Genomic DNA, 17,350 nt, shown 5'->3' with positions numbered 1-17,350 from the left:
GCAGACTTATTTTATGCTCTGCACTAAAGAGGTAAGCAAGACAGATGTTACAAAAGTATAGGTGTATGTGCAATTATGTGAAGGCTGTGAGTAAGATCTAGATCAGTGTTTCTTAAAGAGTATGGCAAAGTTAACCTTGAATGACATTTATTTATTTATTTATTTTTCATTCATGTTCTCAGGTTCGTCGACTGGCATTTCAACTTGCGGTCCATTACAAATCCAAATACCCGAAACCTGGAATGAGTCATGCTTGGCTGGCCGTGACTGGTTCTTGGGATTTATGAAAAGACAACCAAGTCTTTCCATACGGCGCCCCCAAGCAACCAGCCTCGCAAGAAACATTCATTTCAACAGACACAATGTCACAATGTTTTTTGACAACCTTGAGAAGGTTCTTACTAGACACCAATTTGAAGCAAAGGACATTTGGAACATGGACGAAACAGGCATCACGACAGTCCAAGAGCCGGAGCGTGCTGTCGCCAGGCGTGGTGACGGACAGGTGGGGTCAGCCACATCAGGTGAGAGGGGGACCCTTGTGACCCTTGCATGCGCTGAAAAATGCTTTGGGGAACATGATTCCTCCTATGTTTATTTTCCCGATAGTGCACTTTAAAGACCACTTCATCAGGGATGGCCCACCAGGCTGCATCGGTACAGCCAACTCCTCAGGCTGGATGGTGGAGGAACATTTCATCCAATTCCTGCATCATTTCTTGCGGCACACAAGAGCATCAGTGGACGCTAAGGTCCCACTAATCCTCGACAACCACTCCTCGCTCCTCTCTATCAGAGGAATCGATTTTGCCCGAGCTAATGGCATTATAATGCTGTCTTTCCCACCCCACTGCTCACACAGGCTGCAGCCACTAGATCGAAGCGTTTTTGGCCCTCTCAAAGGGAAAATTAATGCCTTTTGCGACTCTTGGATGAGATCCCACCCAGGCCTGCCGATGACTATCTATGACATTCCTGGCATTGTTAGACTGGCCCTCCCAGTGGCAGGAACACCAGTCAACGTTTCAGCTGGTTTCAGCTGCACTAGAATTTGGCCTTTTGATAGTCAGATATTCAATGATTCTGACTTTGCTCCGTCTCTGGTTACGGACCAGCCAGCTCCTCCAGTGCCACTAGGTCAGTCTGGTTCCTCTTCCGCAGCTCCGCCAGTGCCACTAGGTCAGTCTGGTTCCTCTTCCGCAGCTCCTCCAGTGCCACTAGGTCAGTCTGGTTCCTCTTCCGCAGCTCCGCCAGGGCCACTAGGTCAGTCTGGTTCCTCTTCCGCAGCTCCTCCAGTGCCACTAGGTCAGTCTGGTTCCTCTTCCGCAGCTCCGCCAGGGCAAGTTGGTCCGTCCTCCTCTTCTGCAGTTCTGTCCTCCTCTTCCGCAGCTCCTCCAGTACAAGCTGGTCCGTCCTTTCCTTCCTCTGTAGCCCCTCCACTACAAGCTGGCCAGTCCTCCCATCTAATGTCTCCTCTGCCAGACCTGTCTCCCTCTGCAGGTCAACAAGGACACGAGTTTTCGCCTGAGACCATCAGACCTCACCCCAAAGCTGGACCACACAAAACCAGAGAAAACGTAAGTCGGCCATCCTTACAGACACCCCTGAAAAGGAGGCATTGGAACAGGAAAAGAAACCAAAGAAAGTAAAGAGAAAGCTGGCCCAGAACACAAACCAGCCAACAGAAAAAATAAGCCAAAAGAAAGGAAAGAAAAAGCAAAAGAGAAAGCACATAGAAAAGGAAAGCGAGGGAGATGATGCATTTTGTATTGTTTGTTTGGAGAGTTACTCCAAACCAAAAGAGGTGTGGTTGCAATGCCTGCTCTGCAAGCAGTGGGCCCATGAAGCCTGCACTGATGGCAGGTCCATTTATGTATGCCACAACTGTGAATCAGACAGTGAATCATTTTCTGTCTGATGTTTATAAAGTCAAGATGGCTGTGTTTTGTTAGGTCTGTTTCTTTAACTAATTAATTAATACTGAGCAGTACAAATTAACTGTAATAATTAATACAAGGTTCTGTTACATTCTGTTGTCATTTGAAAGATTGTCATGTTTATTACTGGAAAAATGCAAATCCTGCCAAAGTTTTTTTTTCCTCCCCACACTCTTCAAAGGTTCAAGATGGCCTCAAATTAAAGATGTCTCATTAAAACAGTTCTGAGTGTTTTGTTAGGTCTGTTTCTTTAATTAATTAATTAATTAATTAATTAATTAATACTGAGCAGTCAAAATTAAGTGTTGTTTCATCACTGTTATACAAAATAAAATAAATGATAATCAAGAGTGATTTTTGTCATTTTATGTAATTGTAATTGTAAATGTAAGTGTTGCAACTATCCCTCAAGACTGTTGCAACCGTCACCTTGTGTGGGGGCAGTTGCAACGTTTCACTCTCTCAATTAAAATGTAATTTAGTTCAATATTATAATATTTACACATGTTGCATAATTATACATGGATAGGTGGCAGATGTGGGCTAAATACAAATTTGGCCTTTCTATTGAAAACAGTCTCTGAGATATACAAGGAAAGGTAAAAAGTGGAGCAACTGTCCCCACTCTCCCCTACTCGCGTTTAGCCTCCACTACATCCTAATTTGCGATCATAGGCCTATTTCCAGCTTCGTAACAGAAAGGTAATAGATAGCTATAGATATTTTATATCATATATAGCCTACACAACCAAGGGACGGAAGTTATCCTCTGAAAGCAGGGCATCTTCATATTTAGTGTTGCGTCGGAGTTGTGCAAAGAGGCGCAGAGCGTGCACCTGCGACGCAACACTAAATATGAAGATGTCCTGCTTTCAGAGGATACCTTCCGTCCCTTGGTTGTTTAGGCTATGATATAAAATATCTATAGCCTACATTTTATAGCTTACATTCAAATATTTCCTTTCTGTTACGAAGCTGGGAATAGGCCTATGAGCGCAAATTAGAATGTAGTGGAGGCTAAACGCGAGTAAACGCAGTTTATCCACCTCTGACATTTCAGAAATAGAGTTTAGGCCTACCCACCTCTTATTAGAGTTTATCCACCTCTCAAAAGAGTCTATTCACGTTACATTCAAAACTGTATTATCCAATACGATCCTATACTACTGCACAATAACTTCCACCATTATCAAACATGTTTGAATGCCTTTTTTAAAAATCCGATACCGCATGGCGCAGTCCACCTCACCGAGATTGCAGAATTCATAGTTCACCCACCTCTTATTTTACCACTACATCCCTGGCACGAATGTACTTTTCCTCTCCTAAACGAGGGCAATTGGACATTTTATGGTCAATATTAGATTGGTGAGAACACTAAATATACTAGATCACCTGTAAGAATGTTTCAATCATTCTATCGTAGGTCTTGGTGGTTTTTTTTTTTTTATATAGATATTATGAAATAAGTAAGCTATATGTTTTTCACTTTCTTAAGTGGGCTATAGTTCTCATTAGCAGTTTTATGCCAAACCATGAAACATTAAGCTGCGTCCAAAAACGTCTTTAAAAATCTTCTGATATTGATCATGCATAGGCTATGGCAAAGAAAGACATGAGATCGTTGGTCTTGGAATTTTGAAAATGCATCGCACTTAGACCTCAGATTACTTGCAGTACCCCACATTACCACAAGGAAATGGTTGTATGTCAAGTTTGAACCTGACGTGGAGATAAGCAGGGATGGATTACTGCACGGGCCTACCAAGCCCAGGGGCCCAAGGGGTCAGGGGGCCCTGAAGCCAGTGGCTTAACTATAGTAGGTGCAGCAAGTGCAGTCGCACCAGGGCCCGTCGCTACTCTCGCCCTGCCTCCTTTCTTTTTTTTTTTTTAGAGAGAGTGAAGCGTCACTTTGACGAACTATCGGAAGATGAGCGCTTAACCGATGCAGAGAGATACTTCAAAGTGCAGGTATTTAATGCAACTCTGGACATCATAATCAGTCAGCTCTCCCAAAGATTAGCAAGTATGGGGGAAACTTGTCATGTGTTTGAGTCTTTACGTCCTATGACCCTTCAACTCGCAGGTGATGATGAACTGCTTGAAAAGGCAAGACGTTTGTCAGAACATTATAGCATGGACATTGCACCGACATTCCCAACACAACTCCTCTCATTCAGGTCTTGCTTTAAAGCAGAGATTTCACAGAAGTCATCTATTTTTCAACTTGCCAAAATACTGGTGGTAGATTATGACAGTGTAACATCCACATTCGGGGAAGTGTGTACTGCTCTCATGTTGTTTCTGACATTGCCTGGTGACTGTGGCAACAGCTGAGCGATCTTTCTCCAAACTCAAACTTATTAAGACCTACCTAAGGAGCAGCATGGGGCAGGAGAGGCTCAGTGGGTTAGCTATCCTGTCCATTGAAAATACGAGCGCCAGAGCATTAAATATTGGGAACATCGTTGACGATTTTGCACAACGAAAGGCTAGATGGCCTAATTCACGCATATTGGGGATTGTATGCATATGAATGATTTTATTTGGTTTCTGCACGGTTAAATAAGTTAGGCTACATTAAGTTTTGTTTCTGCGAAGTACGAGATATAAGCAAGCAATCTACGCTTGCAGTTTCAGCAGAGGGTTGAAGAGGCGCATTGAGCGCATTTTGTGTTCCCATAATTCCATGCGAGTTGATGTTAATGCAGTAATATTAGATTACCCTGGCCTGCAGGCTGTTAATAAAATTATTTTTAATGTTTTCACATGTAATGGATCCTATGTAGTCGTGTGTTTTTTATTTGAAATTGTAATCTGTAACTACTAAACTACTTCGGTGCCTCAGGCCCTTTGCATAAACAATTGAAGTCACCCTTAATGTGTATTGCATGTATCAGAGCTAATTCATCCTGGGCCACAGTGTGTCGGTATGGGGCCCTCGCATAGGGGGCCCTCGTAGCACTCTCGCACCTGGGCCCACCATTGAGTTGTTACGCCACTGCCTGAAGCCAAAGCCTTGCATGGAATCATTGCCTCAATATCAACAAATCAGGATGTAGGCTATGAATCTGATTGAATGTAGTATATTGGCCATTCCCAAAATGCACCAGAAAACAGGAAATCACATCAAACTAATCAAAAAAATTCTGAGGGAGGACCCCCAAACCCCCCCTCCCACATATACGACAATTAGTGGGGGGGCCTTAATACATCTGGGCCCAGGGGCCTAAAAGTTCATAATCAGCCGATGCACATAGTTTAATACAATATATGCATTATAAACCACACCAAAAACTGCAGATAATCACACACTCTGTTATCCTATTTTGCTACTCACATCCCTCTTCAGGGTCATACCATAATGAATAGGCTTTGAGTTCCTTCTTTTTATTTTAGTGTGGTAAACTACCTTGCACCTAACAAATTTATTGTTTGGTTCTGAGCACAAGTAAAACTTTTGAGGCGAGTGTTTTATTTTGCAAGAACTGTCAGACATTCTGTGAATGTAGTTTGACAATGGAGAAAAGGGTGGAAGGTTTCAAAAAATGTGTTTTAACAATTGTGGAAAACTGTAAGTGTTCCCTTACATTTTTTAAGCAGTATATTATGGCTATTATAATTCTCTTCCTTTCATTTCTGTGTGGTACAGTTAGCCATTACTGAATCCATACACATCTATTTACCCCAAATGCTCCCCAACAGAACACCTGGGGGTGGTGAAGGTTTTGTTTTGTGTACCAAAATACACCATTTGCAGTGTGGTCTGACACCAGTTGTGCCTCCAGGATGGAATTGGGCCTGATCTCAAGATCCACTCTAGAACACTATACCTCTGATCAGGTCCTTGCTGGATGATGCTCCTGCAGATATTTGTGTGTGGTGCAGTGCAGCTGCACTGTGCTACTTTCAGAGAAATCATAATCAGTTTTCAACAAGTTAAATGTAAGACTTTTTAAGAGCATTTTAAGACTTATGAATTAAATGTAACAGATTGTATACCCATACAGGGAACACAATTAGTTAAGTATTCTTTTTTTTGTCTGAAAATCTATATAAGCTAGTCTTTTTAAGATTTATGTGGAACTTAACTGACAATTTTATTATATCCGTACGTTATCAAAACAACTTCAATCAATGCATGCTAAAAAAAAGACCTCTGTTGAAGTCATGTAAAATTAATGACCATAATTGGTTAAGGTGTTTTGTCCAAAGTGACTTATATTATTATGACCACATTTGTTAAAAAAATAGTTGAAAAGCCTACATAGTAGTACAAACCAAAACTCTGTAAGAGAATGAAATAATTAGGTGCAAGGTGGAGCAGATGAGTTTAAAAGCACTTCTTGAAAATCTCCAAACTACCACAAGGATACTCATTCCACCACTGAGGAGTCTTGATTGTGACCAGAGCAATGTTCATTAGTACAAACTGATACTGTTGTGCTTGGTGCAGAGTGGAGCTGTCCAACCACTACTTTGCCACTTTAATTGTCTACACAGTAATGCCATGTAACGGCAAACCTATACTGACAAATGTAAAACCATAATATTGTTAGACTTAAGAATCCCTATGATTAGCAGATTTGGAATGCACATATTCTAAGTCAACCCTAATTAGTCAGACTAGATTTCTATACCCTATAAAATGTGCAATCGTATTAGATAAGCAGTTTGATTCCTAGGGCTTTTGCAGGGCCTTATAGTCCACAAATGTACAAGTCCGCATAAGAGACTCCATCATAAGTGTGCCAATCAAGCATGTACACACATAGATGACAATGCAAACTTCCTACCTTTTTTTTAAATTTCTTAATCCAACTTGCATCAGAGATACAAGCTATTTTTCAAAACAAGCTTCCACTTGGGTTAAGGGATACAAGCTACCAGGCTATAATCCAACTTGCACCTAAGATAAGCTATTTTTCAAAACAAGCTTCCAGTAATGGGTACAAGCAACCAGGCTTGTAAAAACTGCTATAGGCCTGTATGAAATTTAAGTCCATCAAGTTAAGCCTTTTCAGTGTAAATTGAAATCCCCACAAGCAGAAAGGACGATACAATTTGATTCCATACAGAAAAAAACAATCTATTTATTGAACAGAATGATTATTTCAGATCTCCTTTGTCGTCAACAATGAGGACATGAGGCAAGTATCCCAGGTTACTGCATCAATGACCCCACTCCAGACTCCAGATCTCTGCATTCAGTCCAGCTGAAAAAAGCACACACACAATTACTTCTCCACAAGGTACACAAACAAAGAGCCTATGTGAGCTAAAACACAGCTGCCTGTGAATGACTAATAAGTCTTTCACTTTTGTTTCACATCAGTCGCAATTTATTCAAACATGATTAAGAACATTAATGCATTAGGAAGCTTATTCCTTACCTTGACGAAGCCAATGTCCTTCGCATACTGCCTGAAGCACTGACGGCACATATTAAGACCGTATTTCCGGATCAAACCGTGCCTGTTCGAGCATACGCGGCTGCAAAGCAAAACATAACGTTACATTAGAATCGCCAGTCGGCACTTCTACAAAAGATAAGACAAGGAACTAGCCGCAATTTCCTTACAATTTAAGTAATTGGTAGCCGACAGTACTAAGTTACTACATCTCGAGGTCAAACATTCTTTGCATCCCTTTCGATTCCACCCTCCCGCTCTAACGTTGAGAACAACACTGCCAGACTAGCAATGGCCATAGTAATTTCTATTATTCTTTTTGAAAAATAAATAACATTAATACATAATTGGTTGCCGTTACTGGTATTACAATATTTTTTTCAAACATCATGCTTTGCATCTCATTCGAGCTCACCCTCCCGGTGCAATGCTAAGATTAACGTTATCTGACTAGCAAGTAGTCAAACGAAGCCCAACAATAACCGCGATCCAAGGCCACTGTTAGTTGACTTAACTTCTTAAAATATTTAGTTTAAATTAGTCAGCGTCAATTCTGACTACAACCCATAAGACAGTACCCAATGCGTTCAAGGCATTCCCGATCCACACGTTAAATCTAAAAGGCACGGACTTCACATCCGCCATGTTAACTAGCCTCATTCGCTCCATGTGGCCCGAGCCGAACACAAACTAAAATCTGACCCATTCGGGACGCTAAGCCAGAATTAAACATAGAAATAGAATAATACAACATTCTGCAACGAAAAGTGAAATACTGACCAGGAACGAGATCCCTGGCCGTATTTTCTTGGATGACTCCAATAGAGCTGCTGATGGCCCATCTTGTCTCTCTAGCTTAGGATATCGAAAAGGAAGGAAAAGTTGCACGCATGCGCAAATAAAACAGCTTCCTTACACTAAACGTGATAGATCGAGCAAAATGGTCGACTGACATCTACTGGTTTGGAAGAATTGTTGCGTACCTAACTCGGAGATGCACCTTTTTGAAATGACTAGGCCTGTAAAAATAAGAAGCAAGTTGTTAAAAAAAAAGCATTTTAATGCAATAACATATATGTTATATAGGCTACTTTTTTTCTTTCTATTGCACTTTTTTCGGTCGGCATGTTTAATTCAAATGTTCGCCCTACAATGGAGACACTGTATCTAAGGACAAACTTAATAGAAGCATTACATTTCATACATGAGCACGTCTTTCTTTGGCTTAGAATCAGACAAGTGAGTCTTTAGAGCATGCAAGTATAGCCTACGTTGCATCTGCCTTTGAGACAATTTTGCAATGATAGGTCTACAACACATTGACAAACGTAGAGGACTTAAAACATGATTTAGAAAAACGTGGATTTTTCTAAATCAAGGACATTACAATAGTCCTTGCACTGGCTTCTAATTCACAGCACTATCGTTTGTTTATAGCCTAAATAACTAAAATCAGACATAATTACCTAGATCATGCTTCAGCAGTAGCCTACACGTCCAGACCTCTCATGTCTCAGGAGAAATACTAAAAGCCTGTTGTCAGAACTGCAGCGAAATGTATATTTAGAAATGTATAAATATTTATTTGCTATTATTATTTGCTTTTGTTTAGCCTATGTAAAGAACATTGACTTATCCCTGTATATGCAATGTGCTATTTGAATAAACTTGCCTAGCCTTGCCTTCATACTAATTTTCATGCTGACTAACATTTTGGCTTCAATAAGTGGCTTGTCTGGTTTTTAGTCAGCCAAAAAAGTACAACTCTCTACTCTCAATTGGCTTCATATGTGATCAAAATTAAACTCAAATCCCTCCCTCTGGCCTACAAAGGCCCTTGGATCTGCATGTCATCTTAGTCTATGATCCAGCTTTATTCCCCATCTTGCCCACTACAGTCCTCTGATGAGTGTCTGCTGTATCAGCCTTCTGTCAACGCTGGAAGTCAGAGTCACGACTCTGTGATTCTTTGTTGGTGGAATGATGGTGGGATTTAAAGCACTATAGACGCTGTTTACCTTGGAGCTTACTAATTAATTCTCCTTATTTGTATGGTTATCAATTATTATTATGAAGATTTACAATTGTTATTATTCTGTTAAATTGGTCTATTACTATTTGCATTGTTTTAATTTAGGATATTTGACTTTGATTACTTTAAACTATGAAATGTCTGTAGTAGCCTAAGTCATTTGGACAAAAGCATCTGCAAATAACCAAGATAAACATATTGAAGAGGCACAAATTGTGGGCCTATTGAATATTTGCTTTGCATGTAACAAACAAAAAATTACAGTCTATCAAACATATTGACATAGTAAAATTAGTGAATATTCAACAAGACCCTGCCTACTTCTTCAGAGCGTTCTGCTCTGCCTCCACCTAGTGCAGGTTTACATTTTCACGAAGTGTTTGCAAGTGAGACAATATAACGGATATCGCTGAAACGATCACCAGTGTATGTCTAATACATGTCTGTTTAAGCATTATCCACACAAATATGATACATACTGAATGAATGGAAAAAAATAAAACTAGCGATCTAGCTGGGATTTGAACCATGCATGGACAAGAAAGTTGATCAGATAAGCTTCTACATCGTCTATACCAGTGGTTTTCAAAGTGGGGGCCGTGGGGGGGTGCCAGGGGGGCCTTAGCAAGTTGGAAGGAAAAATAAAAGCAACAAATAAATACATTTGAAAAATGGAAAATATACCTTTTACTATGAGGGTTGTTATACAATGCCATTATAATAATGTGAGGCATATCTGAACATTATATTTCCCATGATAATGACTGGGAATAATAGTAGAGTGATAGCTCTCATATAACAGAAAGCCCCAAATACAATTTTTACACACTGTATGCTCCATAGCGAAGTGCTTATGGCTAAAATAATTATTAGGAATAGCTTAATGTATTTTTACATTTGCCGTAGTATTGTCGATGGGTTTAATAACACATCAAGGGGGTCCTTGGCCAGAACCTAGTGGTATTTGGGGGGCCTTGTCGTGGAAAAGTTTGGGAACCCCTGGTCTATACCACTACACTACGAGCCGCTGAAATTGATGTCAGATTTCTATTGAACTTTTAGTCAAAGTTAACACAGGTTAACATATGTGAAAAATATACGCCCATGTTAACTGGTGCTATCACAATTTAGCATGGGCATATGCAAGCCTCAAAACAACAAAGTAGGTTCATCTTGGATGACTCCAATTCATGACTAATTGGATGACTAATTCACATACCAAAACTTAACTGATGTAGGCTACAACAAACTGTCATGTCCCCATGGGCAGATTATGAACTAACCCCTGGGCCCAGATGTATTAAGGCCCCCTCACTAATTGTCGTATATGTGGGAGGGGGGGTTTGGGGGCCCTTCCCCTAGAACATTTTTAATTAGTTTGATGTGATTTCCTGTATTCTGGTGCATTTTGGGGATGGCCAATATACTAAATTCAATCAGATTCATAGCCTACATCCTGATTTGTTGATATTGAGGCAATGATTCCATGCAAGGCTTGGGCTTCAGGGCCCCCTGACCCCTTGGGCCTCTGGGCCTGGGCCCGGTAGGCCCGTGCAGTAATCCATCCCTGCATGTCCCCACTAACACTTTATTCCGTTTTGGGGGTTAATAATAAGCGCTTTCAGACATACGTGTAAGACCGGAGGTTCTGCCGATGTTAAACGGTGGGGCCGTATATCTGAACGACATAACCGGTCATATGGAAGTCCGAATTCACCCGGTGTTTATACTACCCCCGACCTAGTATTTCCTCCGGACATTATGTAAATGTGCTGTGTCTGAACGAGGCGTAGAACATGCGGTTAAAATTCACACCTAGTGAGAGGGCGTGTTGGTGACGTTTCTTTCGTGCGTCCATGTGGTTAAATCTGACTTAAATGCCAGTGTTATGATGGAGTGGCATAGTGCTGTCCAGAAAATCTCCGACATGGAAAGATGCAGACATCACGGAGCTACTGTCCATGAGGGCATACAACATTTTGATAAAACACATGAAGGGAATGGCACGTTGTAGCCTACAACTGCATGGCAAGGCCAAACGAATTCAAAAGACTGAATCATCATAAGCAGAAGGCGCTGAAAAGGCAGTAGCACAGCGACGTCGTTGACGACAATAACAGGAGTATTTAATAAATTGTTAGCCAACACGGTTTTCTGTTCATTGATTGCCTTAGGCAGAATTAGACTACAGAAAAGAATACAGGATTTTTTTCTCTCCCGGCAGTAAAGACAGTAGATTCGTGTTTAAAATTAAATGAACACTAAAGGTAGGCTATAGGCTAATTATGCATATGACCATCCAGAGGAGGCTGGTGATCTGTCAAGAATGATGAAGATCACAGATGGTTTTATTGTTGCTGTCATTATTACCACAAACACGAATTGACAACGAAACCATGGCGATCGTGGGTTATATCTTGCCTGTTTATTAGGCCATGCACAGCCCTGTCAGAACTCCGTGTAGCATGCATACTGGCAGTTTTCATAAACCATCACCAGCTAGTTCGCACTTTGGATATATCGTTGGATTGTGAAAAGCCCAATTTCGAATAACTACAGTACAACAGATGAGGTAGGCTGCATCTTTTGCAATTAGAATTTCGTGTTGGTGAGACCTGCCTATCAGACATGTCATCTCGAGTTCCACGACAGCTTAGCTAGTGCCACCGAAATATGACACTGAAATCCTCTCACTATTGGAGTCGCTCAGATAGAAACAGCTGTAACGTGGTTAGGACACTTTTGCTGTGGAGTGGAGATGCCATAAGTTAGGTGTGGTTTTGACAATCAGAAAAGCAATATACTGAAATAGTTTAATGATGTAAAGTCAAGTGCTGGTCTGGTGTGTGTGCACGCAGTTTTTATTGATGAGTCGGAGTGGCAAGGGCATTATAAAACTTCTCGCTCTTAGGCCTACTCATACACCGCGTTGAAATGGCGTAGCTGTCTAAATTCAAATCATATCATGCTAGGGGAGAAATCGTGGGACATCCAGTATTTTGTTATTCAGCACCCATGGTCAAAAATATGTTTCCGCGCGCCTGCATTACGTTGAAAACAGATAAATGTGTTTACTCGAAGCACACATACAAATACTGTATGTGCGCACTTACGTGACTATCCTACTTCAAGTATTAGCCTACGCACAATAGATTTCTCTTCTTTAGCCTATAATACATAGGCTACACTTTGTAAACAAAAAGCAGCTGTGACAGGCAGCGGCTGCATATATTCTGCGTCATATATCTCGCATCTTGTGAACTCTGAGCCCCCACCCCTCACTCGACAACCACACGGAGATTCTGTAATGTGCGTGTCGTTCACACATACGTCCGTATAAGGTCAGTATTAGGTCCGCAGGTTAGGATCATATCTGAATCATCCGAAGGGTAGGACCTCCATTTGACAAACCTCCGCATGTACTCCGGAGGTTATATCTGAAAGCGCTTAATATGAAACACGTCAGTCATGTGCAAAAATTATCATAACTTAGTGTTATCTTAGTCTCGGTGAAGTTATGCAGTGAGCTGTCTAGTGATTTGAAGTGAACATATGAAACTTATTTTCTCTGAGTTAGACTTATAATTTGTTGGTCCTAATTTGACGACACAAAATGGTTATCATGGTAGCATATTTATGGATTAGACAACTTCGATGTAGCTAGAGAGTTTGATGACAGATGTTGCTGTTTCAGATTCCCACGTAGCCTAAATTAGTAAATATTTTAGCCTATTACTGCAGCCTTTTACTGCTCAGCAGCCTGTTGCAAAACATTCACGTAGCCTATGTTTGCTATAATGAATATCTTGATCGATTGACAAATAAGCTGTCACAAGACAACATAGACCTACACATTCGTTTAATTGGAACACCATGCTATTGTAGAGATACAAAATGACCAGTAGTGTAATTGGTTAAGCAGACATGCCTTATACATGAACTGGTGATTTCCGCGTGTTTTCGGCAAGATCTTGCTTCATATTCTGTCGCCACATAGCTTGTGGAAATGTGAATCTCCAGCACTGGAAGGGCGGGGGCAGAGCAAAGCATTGTTAACAAGTAGCCTAGGCAGGGTCTTGTTGAATATTCACGGATTTTATGCAAATATCACAAGTTGACCTGCTCACCATCTAAACTGGAACACCTGTTCTGTTCTGTTCTGTTCTGTTCCGGTTCTGCGGCTAACAGAAAATTAAAAATTGTAATGTTGATGCTATCCACGTCCAAATAAGCATCACATATGAATCATGGCGCGATGCCTTCAGCGATATGTGGATGGACCTCACTGATCTATCTAATTATTGTTTAGTAGCTACAGATAATCAGGCTGCAGGCTTTCTTAGTTGTTAGGCTACATCTTCTGAGAGAGTGCAAGAGATGGGAAGAGGATGGATGGAAGTTTCATTGTTTCTGACATCATGCCGATGGCTTTTATGTTTGCTGTACCCCTCCCCTTCCCCCCGCCCCCAGAGGTGTAGTGCATTGTGGGAAAGAGGTCGGCAGTGGTTCCAGAGCTGCTCCAGCATCATATATTAACTAGATACCGAAATAGTGCAAAGTAGAGACAAAATGAAGCTAAATGCATTTCTTATATTACAGCGTTGTTAAAGCTGGTGTCAAGAGCATTGCCACACGCCCACGACAGCGGTAAGTCATTTTGCAAGCTTTATTTTTCTTCTCCTGAACGAAATTATTGCGACACATCTTGCTGTCGATTATTATTTGTCAAGTATTAGCTATCGTGCACCGCTATGTCGTGATGATATCCACTCATTGATTAAGCTAACACTAGCCAGGAATGCACATAGCTAGCTAACGCTGTTTCTTTGCCGTAGCCTACACTAAGACTGTCTCATACCAGCCAATATAACGAACTGCAGGGCAACTGTTGTTAATGTCTATTTCACTGCTGCATGTCTTTACACACGCTATTCATAGATGTCTATTGAGCTAGCTGTCGTTCTGGAATACTCATAGTAATGTTTGTGGTGTAGTGTAGCCTAGTTGTGTAATGTAGCTATCATCATGGAGTAATTGTTTATCGTATGCTTGCGCTTGCTTGCTTGTGTCTGTGGGTGATAAATGACTTGTTAGCTGGTTGAAAATGCAAGTTAACCAAATTTTGCTTCGACTATTGGTGCTGTCGAACATTAAAGATTGGGTAAGATTGGGATCATCTGGACAACGTTGTCACTCATGAAAATCGACACAAGCGATTCGAGTAAAACGCGTCAACTCCCCAACATAGATTGTTGTTATTTAATTATTCACGTCTTTTTAACATCCGCCCAATGCACGAAGCTTTCAAGCTGTCACGGCTGGTAAGGCCCAGCAAAACATCAACAATATGCATTCAACTTCATTGTGGCAAAATTACAATTTAAATGATTCATGACCTTTTGTCGAAGACGGAAAAACCCATCCTAACCATATTTAGACAACCCTCTTATGAGTAAACAGGTTTTACGTAAATATTTGTGTTTCCATTGTACAACAAAAATACTATTTTCATGTTGTGAGTTGTTTAGGTTAGATTGTCAGAGTACTGGCATTTATTTTTGCTAGATATATATTGAATGCCATGTTCATGTGATGATGCAGCAATGATTGATGGCAGCAATTCTAGCTGTTCTAATGTTGTTTTAGTGGTGTGCTCTTGCTGGCATAATATAGCTCAATCCTAACCCTTAGTATGGTGATAATTTGGTTCATCTGGCATTATACTGTGTTTACAATATTTGATTAGGCTAATCCATCAATCTACATAGGTTGAGGCTGAGCAGTGTTGTGAATTGTGTTTGGTAGGACCGGACCAGACTGATAGTCCAGAGAGATGATTTTTCTTTTCTGTGTTGTTTTTCAGTGTGCAGAAGCCTCCTGTTGCCACAGAGTAACAGCAAAATGCCTTACTGGAGATTGGAGACTGGAAATCATCATTTGTGATACGCTAACAGTCCATGTTTACATTCCAAATGTGAAAGGAAACTTTTTTTAAGAAGAAAAATCAACAAAACAAGATTTCCATCCCAAAGCCTGCACACTGCACAGCAGACACCTTTAGGAAGCCAACCTGCCTAGCAACGCCTTCCTGTTTTTCTACCCTGGTCTTCTCTTCTCCCATCCTGTTGTGGGTGACTGCCTAACATGAGATTCCGAATCTACAAGAGGAAGGTGGTGATACTGACTCTGGTGGTGGTTGTGTGTGGCTTTGCTGTGTGGAGCAACGGGAGCAAGCAAAAGAAAGTGGCTGTCTTCCCCAAAGAGGCTGAGCCTGTGAAGAAAGGCAGCAGTAGTAGCAGCAGCAGCAGCAGCAGTAGTAGTAGTAGCAGCAGCAGCAGCAGCAGTAATAACAACAACAATCAGCCACAGCCACCAGTCCAGGTCCAGGTGCAGACCACGGTACCGGTGAGCCGAAAGCCGACCAACGAGACACACGTGGAGAAGGTGGCAAAGCCGGAGATCGACAACACCACGCTGGTGTACCGCAGCATCGTGTTCCAGCTCAACTTCGACCAGACCATCCGGAACGAGGAGAAGTTCCGGGCGGCGCGGCACAAGGACGACCTGGTGGTGGTGGTGCAGGTGCACAACCGGCCGGAGTATCTGCGCCTGCTGGTGGACAGTCTGAGGAAGGTGCGTGGTGTGGAGAGCATCCTGCTCATCTTCAGCCACGACTTCTGGTCGCCCGAGATCAACCAGGTGGTGGCCTCCATCGACTTCTGCTCCGTGCTCCAGATCTTCTTCCCCTTCAGCATGCAGCTCTACCCACAGGAGTTCCCGGGGAACGACCCCAAGGACTGCCCGCGGGACATCCCCAAGAAAGACGCCTTAAAGATGGGCTGCATTAACGCGGAGTACCCCGACTCCTTCGGCCACTACCGCGAGGCCAAGTTCTCCCAGACCAAGCACCACTGGTGGTGGAAGCTGCACTTTGTGTGGGACAGAGTCCGGGTCCTGAAGGACCACCAGGGGCTGGTCCTGCTCATCGAGGAGGACCACTATCTGGCCCCAGACTTCTACCACGTCCTAAAGATGATGGGTACTCTAAAGAGAGAGCAGTGTCCAGACTGCAACATCCTCTCGTTGGGCAGCTATGGACACATCGGCTACACCAGCAAGGCCAACCGTGTGGAGGTGAAGGCCTGGAAGTCTACCGAGCACAACATGGGCATGGCCCTCTACCGGCAGACCTACCAGCAGCTTATCCAATGCACGGACACCTTCTGCACCTACGATGACTACAACTGGGACTGGTCGCTGCAGCACCTGACCGTCACCTGCCTGCCTGCCTTCTGGAAGGTGATGGTGTGCGAGGCGCCGAGGATCTTCCATGCCGGCGACTGCGGCATGCACCACAAGAAGAGCACCTGCATGCCCTCCAGCCAGAAGACCAAGATCGATAACGTTCTCCAGAACAGTGGGAACCAGTTGTTCCCCAAGGGCCTGCTCATAACCAAGAGACTCCCGGCCAATGGAGCTGGCGCTGTGGCTCCCCATGTCAAGAACGGAGGCTGGGGAGACATCAGGGACCACGAACTCTGCAAGAGCTACTTGCGACTACAGTGACCTTATCTGACCTTTGGTTTGATTGTTTGTTTGTTTGTTTGTTTGTTTGACTGACTGTTTGTTTTTTGCATCCTCTTTAACAGAAAGCCTTTTAAAGAATCCTTTTATTCATATTGCCTGTTCCAAATAAAAAGTATGTGGGTTTGGGATGTTAGTCATGAATGTCTTTTAAAAGATCCAGTACTGATTGTCAGACTTGGCATGTCTCAATATAAGATCGTTGTGAGGGGCTTAACATAAGCCTGCTATAATCATCTATACTTGTCAAGAGTAACCTCAAGACACAGCAAAGACTTAAAAGTTTTGCACAGGTTCTGTAAATGTATTGAATTTGGTATCCTTGACACAAATGCAGATTTTGAGGATGAGCTTGGCAGGTCCCTCGGAATGATTGGGCTTAACAT

General features: G+C 42.2%; 2 protein-coding genes across 2 annotated transcripts; one reads left to right on the top strand and one right to left on the bottom strand.

The window, feature by feature from the left end:
- Positions 1-7,010: 7,010 nt before the first annotated feature.
- Positions 7,011-8,240, bottom strand: rps29 (ribosomal protein S29). The gene is made up of 3 exons (XM_076272103.1): positions 8,129-8,240; positions 7,331-7,430; positions 7,011-7,153 (listed from the first exon to the last, which is right to left on the bottom strand). Exons 1-3 carry the CDS (start codon positions 8,188-8,190, stop codon positions 7,145-7,147), a joined length of 171 nt encoding a protein of 56 aa, XP_076128218.1. The 5' UTR covers positions 8,191-8,240; the 3' UTR covers positions 7,011-7,144.
- Positions 8,241-13,874: 5,634 nt separating this feature from the next.
- mgat2 (alpha-1,6-mannosyl-glycoprotein 2-beta-N-acetylglucosaminyltransferase) lies at positions 13,875-17,093 on the top strand. The gene is made up of 2 exons (XM_076272826.1): positions 13,875-14,027; positions 15,244-17,093. Exon 2 carries the CDS (start codon positions 15,525-15,527, stop codon positions 16,944-16,946), a length of 1,422 nt encoding a protein of 473 aa, XP_076128941.1. The 5' UTR covers positions 13,875-14,027; positions 15,244-15,524; the 3' UTR covers positions 16,947-17,093.
- Positions 17,094-17,350: the final 257 nt, after the last annotated feature.

Source organism: Alosa pseudoharengus, unplaced genomic scaffold, assembly GCF_046254945.1.
Source record: "Alosa pseudoharengus isolate Yale_2024_CS ecotype anadromous, Long Island Sound unplaced genomic scaffold, YU_APseudo_1.1 YU_APseudo_1.1_scf_7, whole genome shotgun sequence".
NCBI lineage: Eukaryota > Metazoa > Chordata > Actinopteri > Clupeiformes > Clupeidae > Alosa > Alosa pseudoharengus.
Note: the sequence above shows the minus strand (reverse complement) of the source record. Positions and strands in the feature narration are given on the sequence as shown.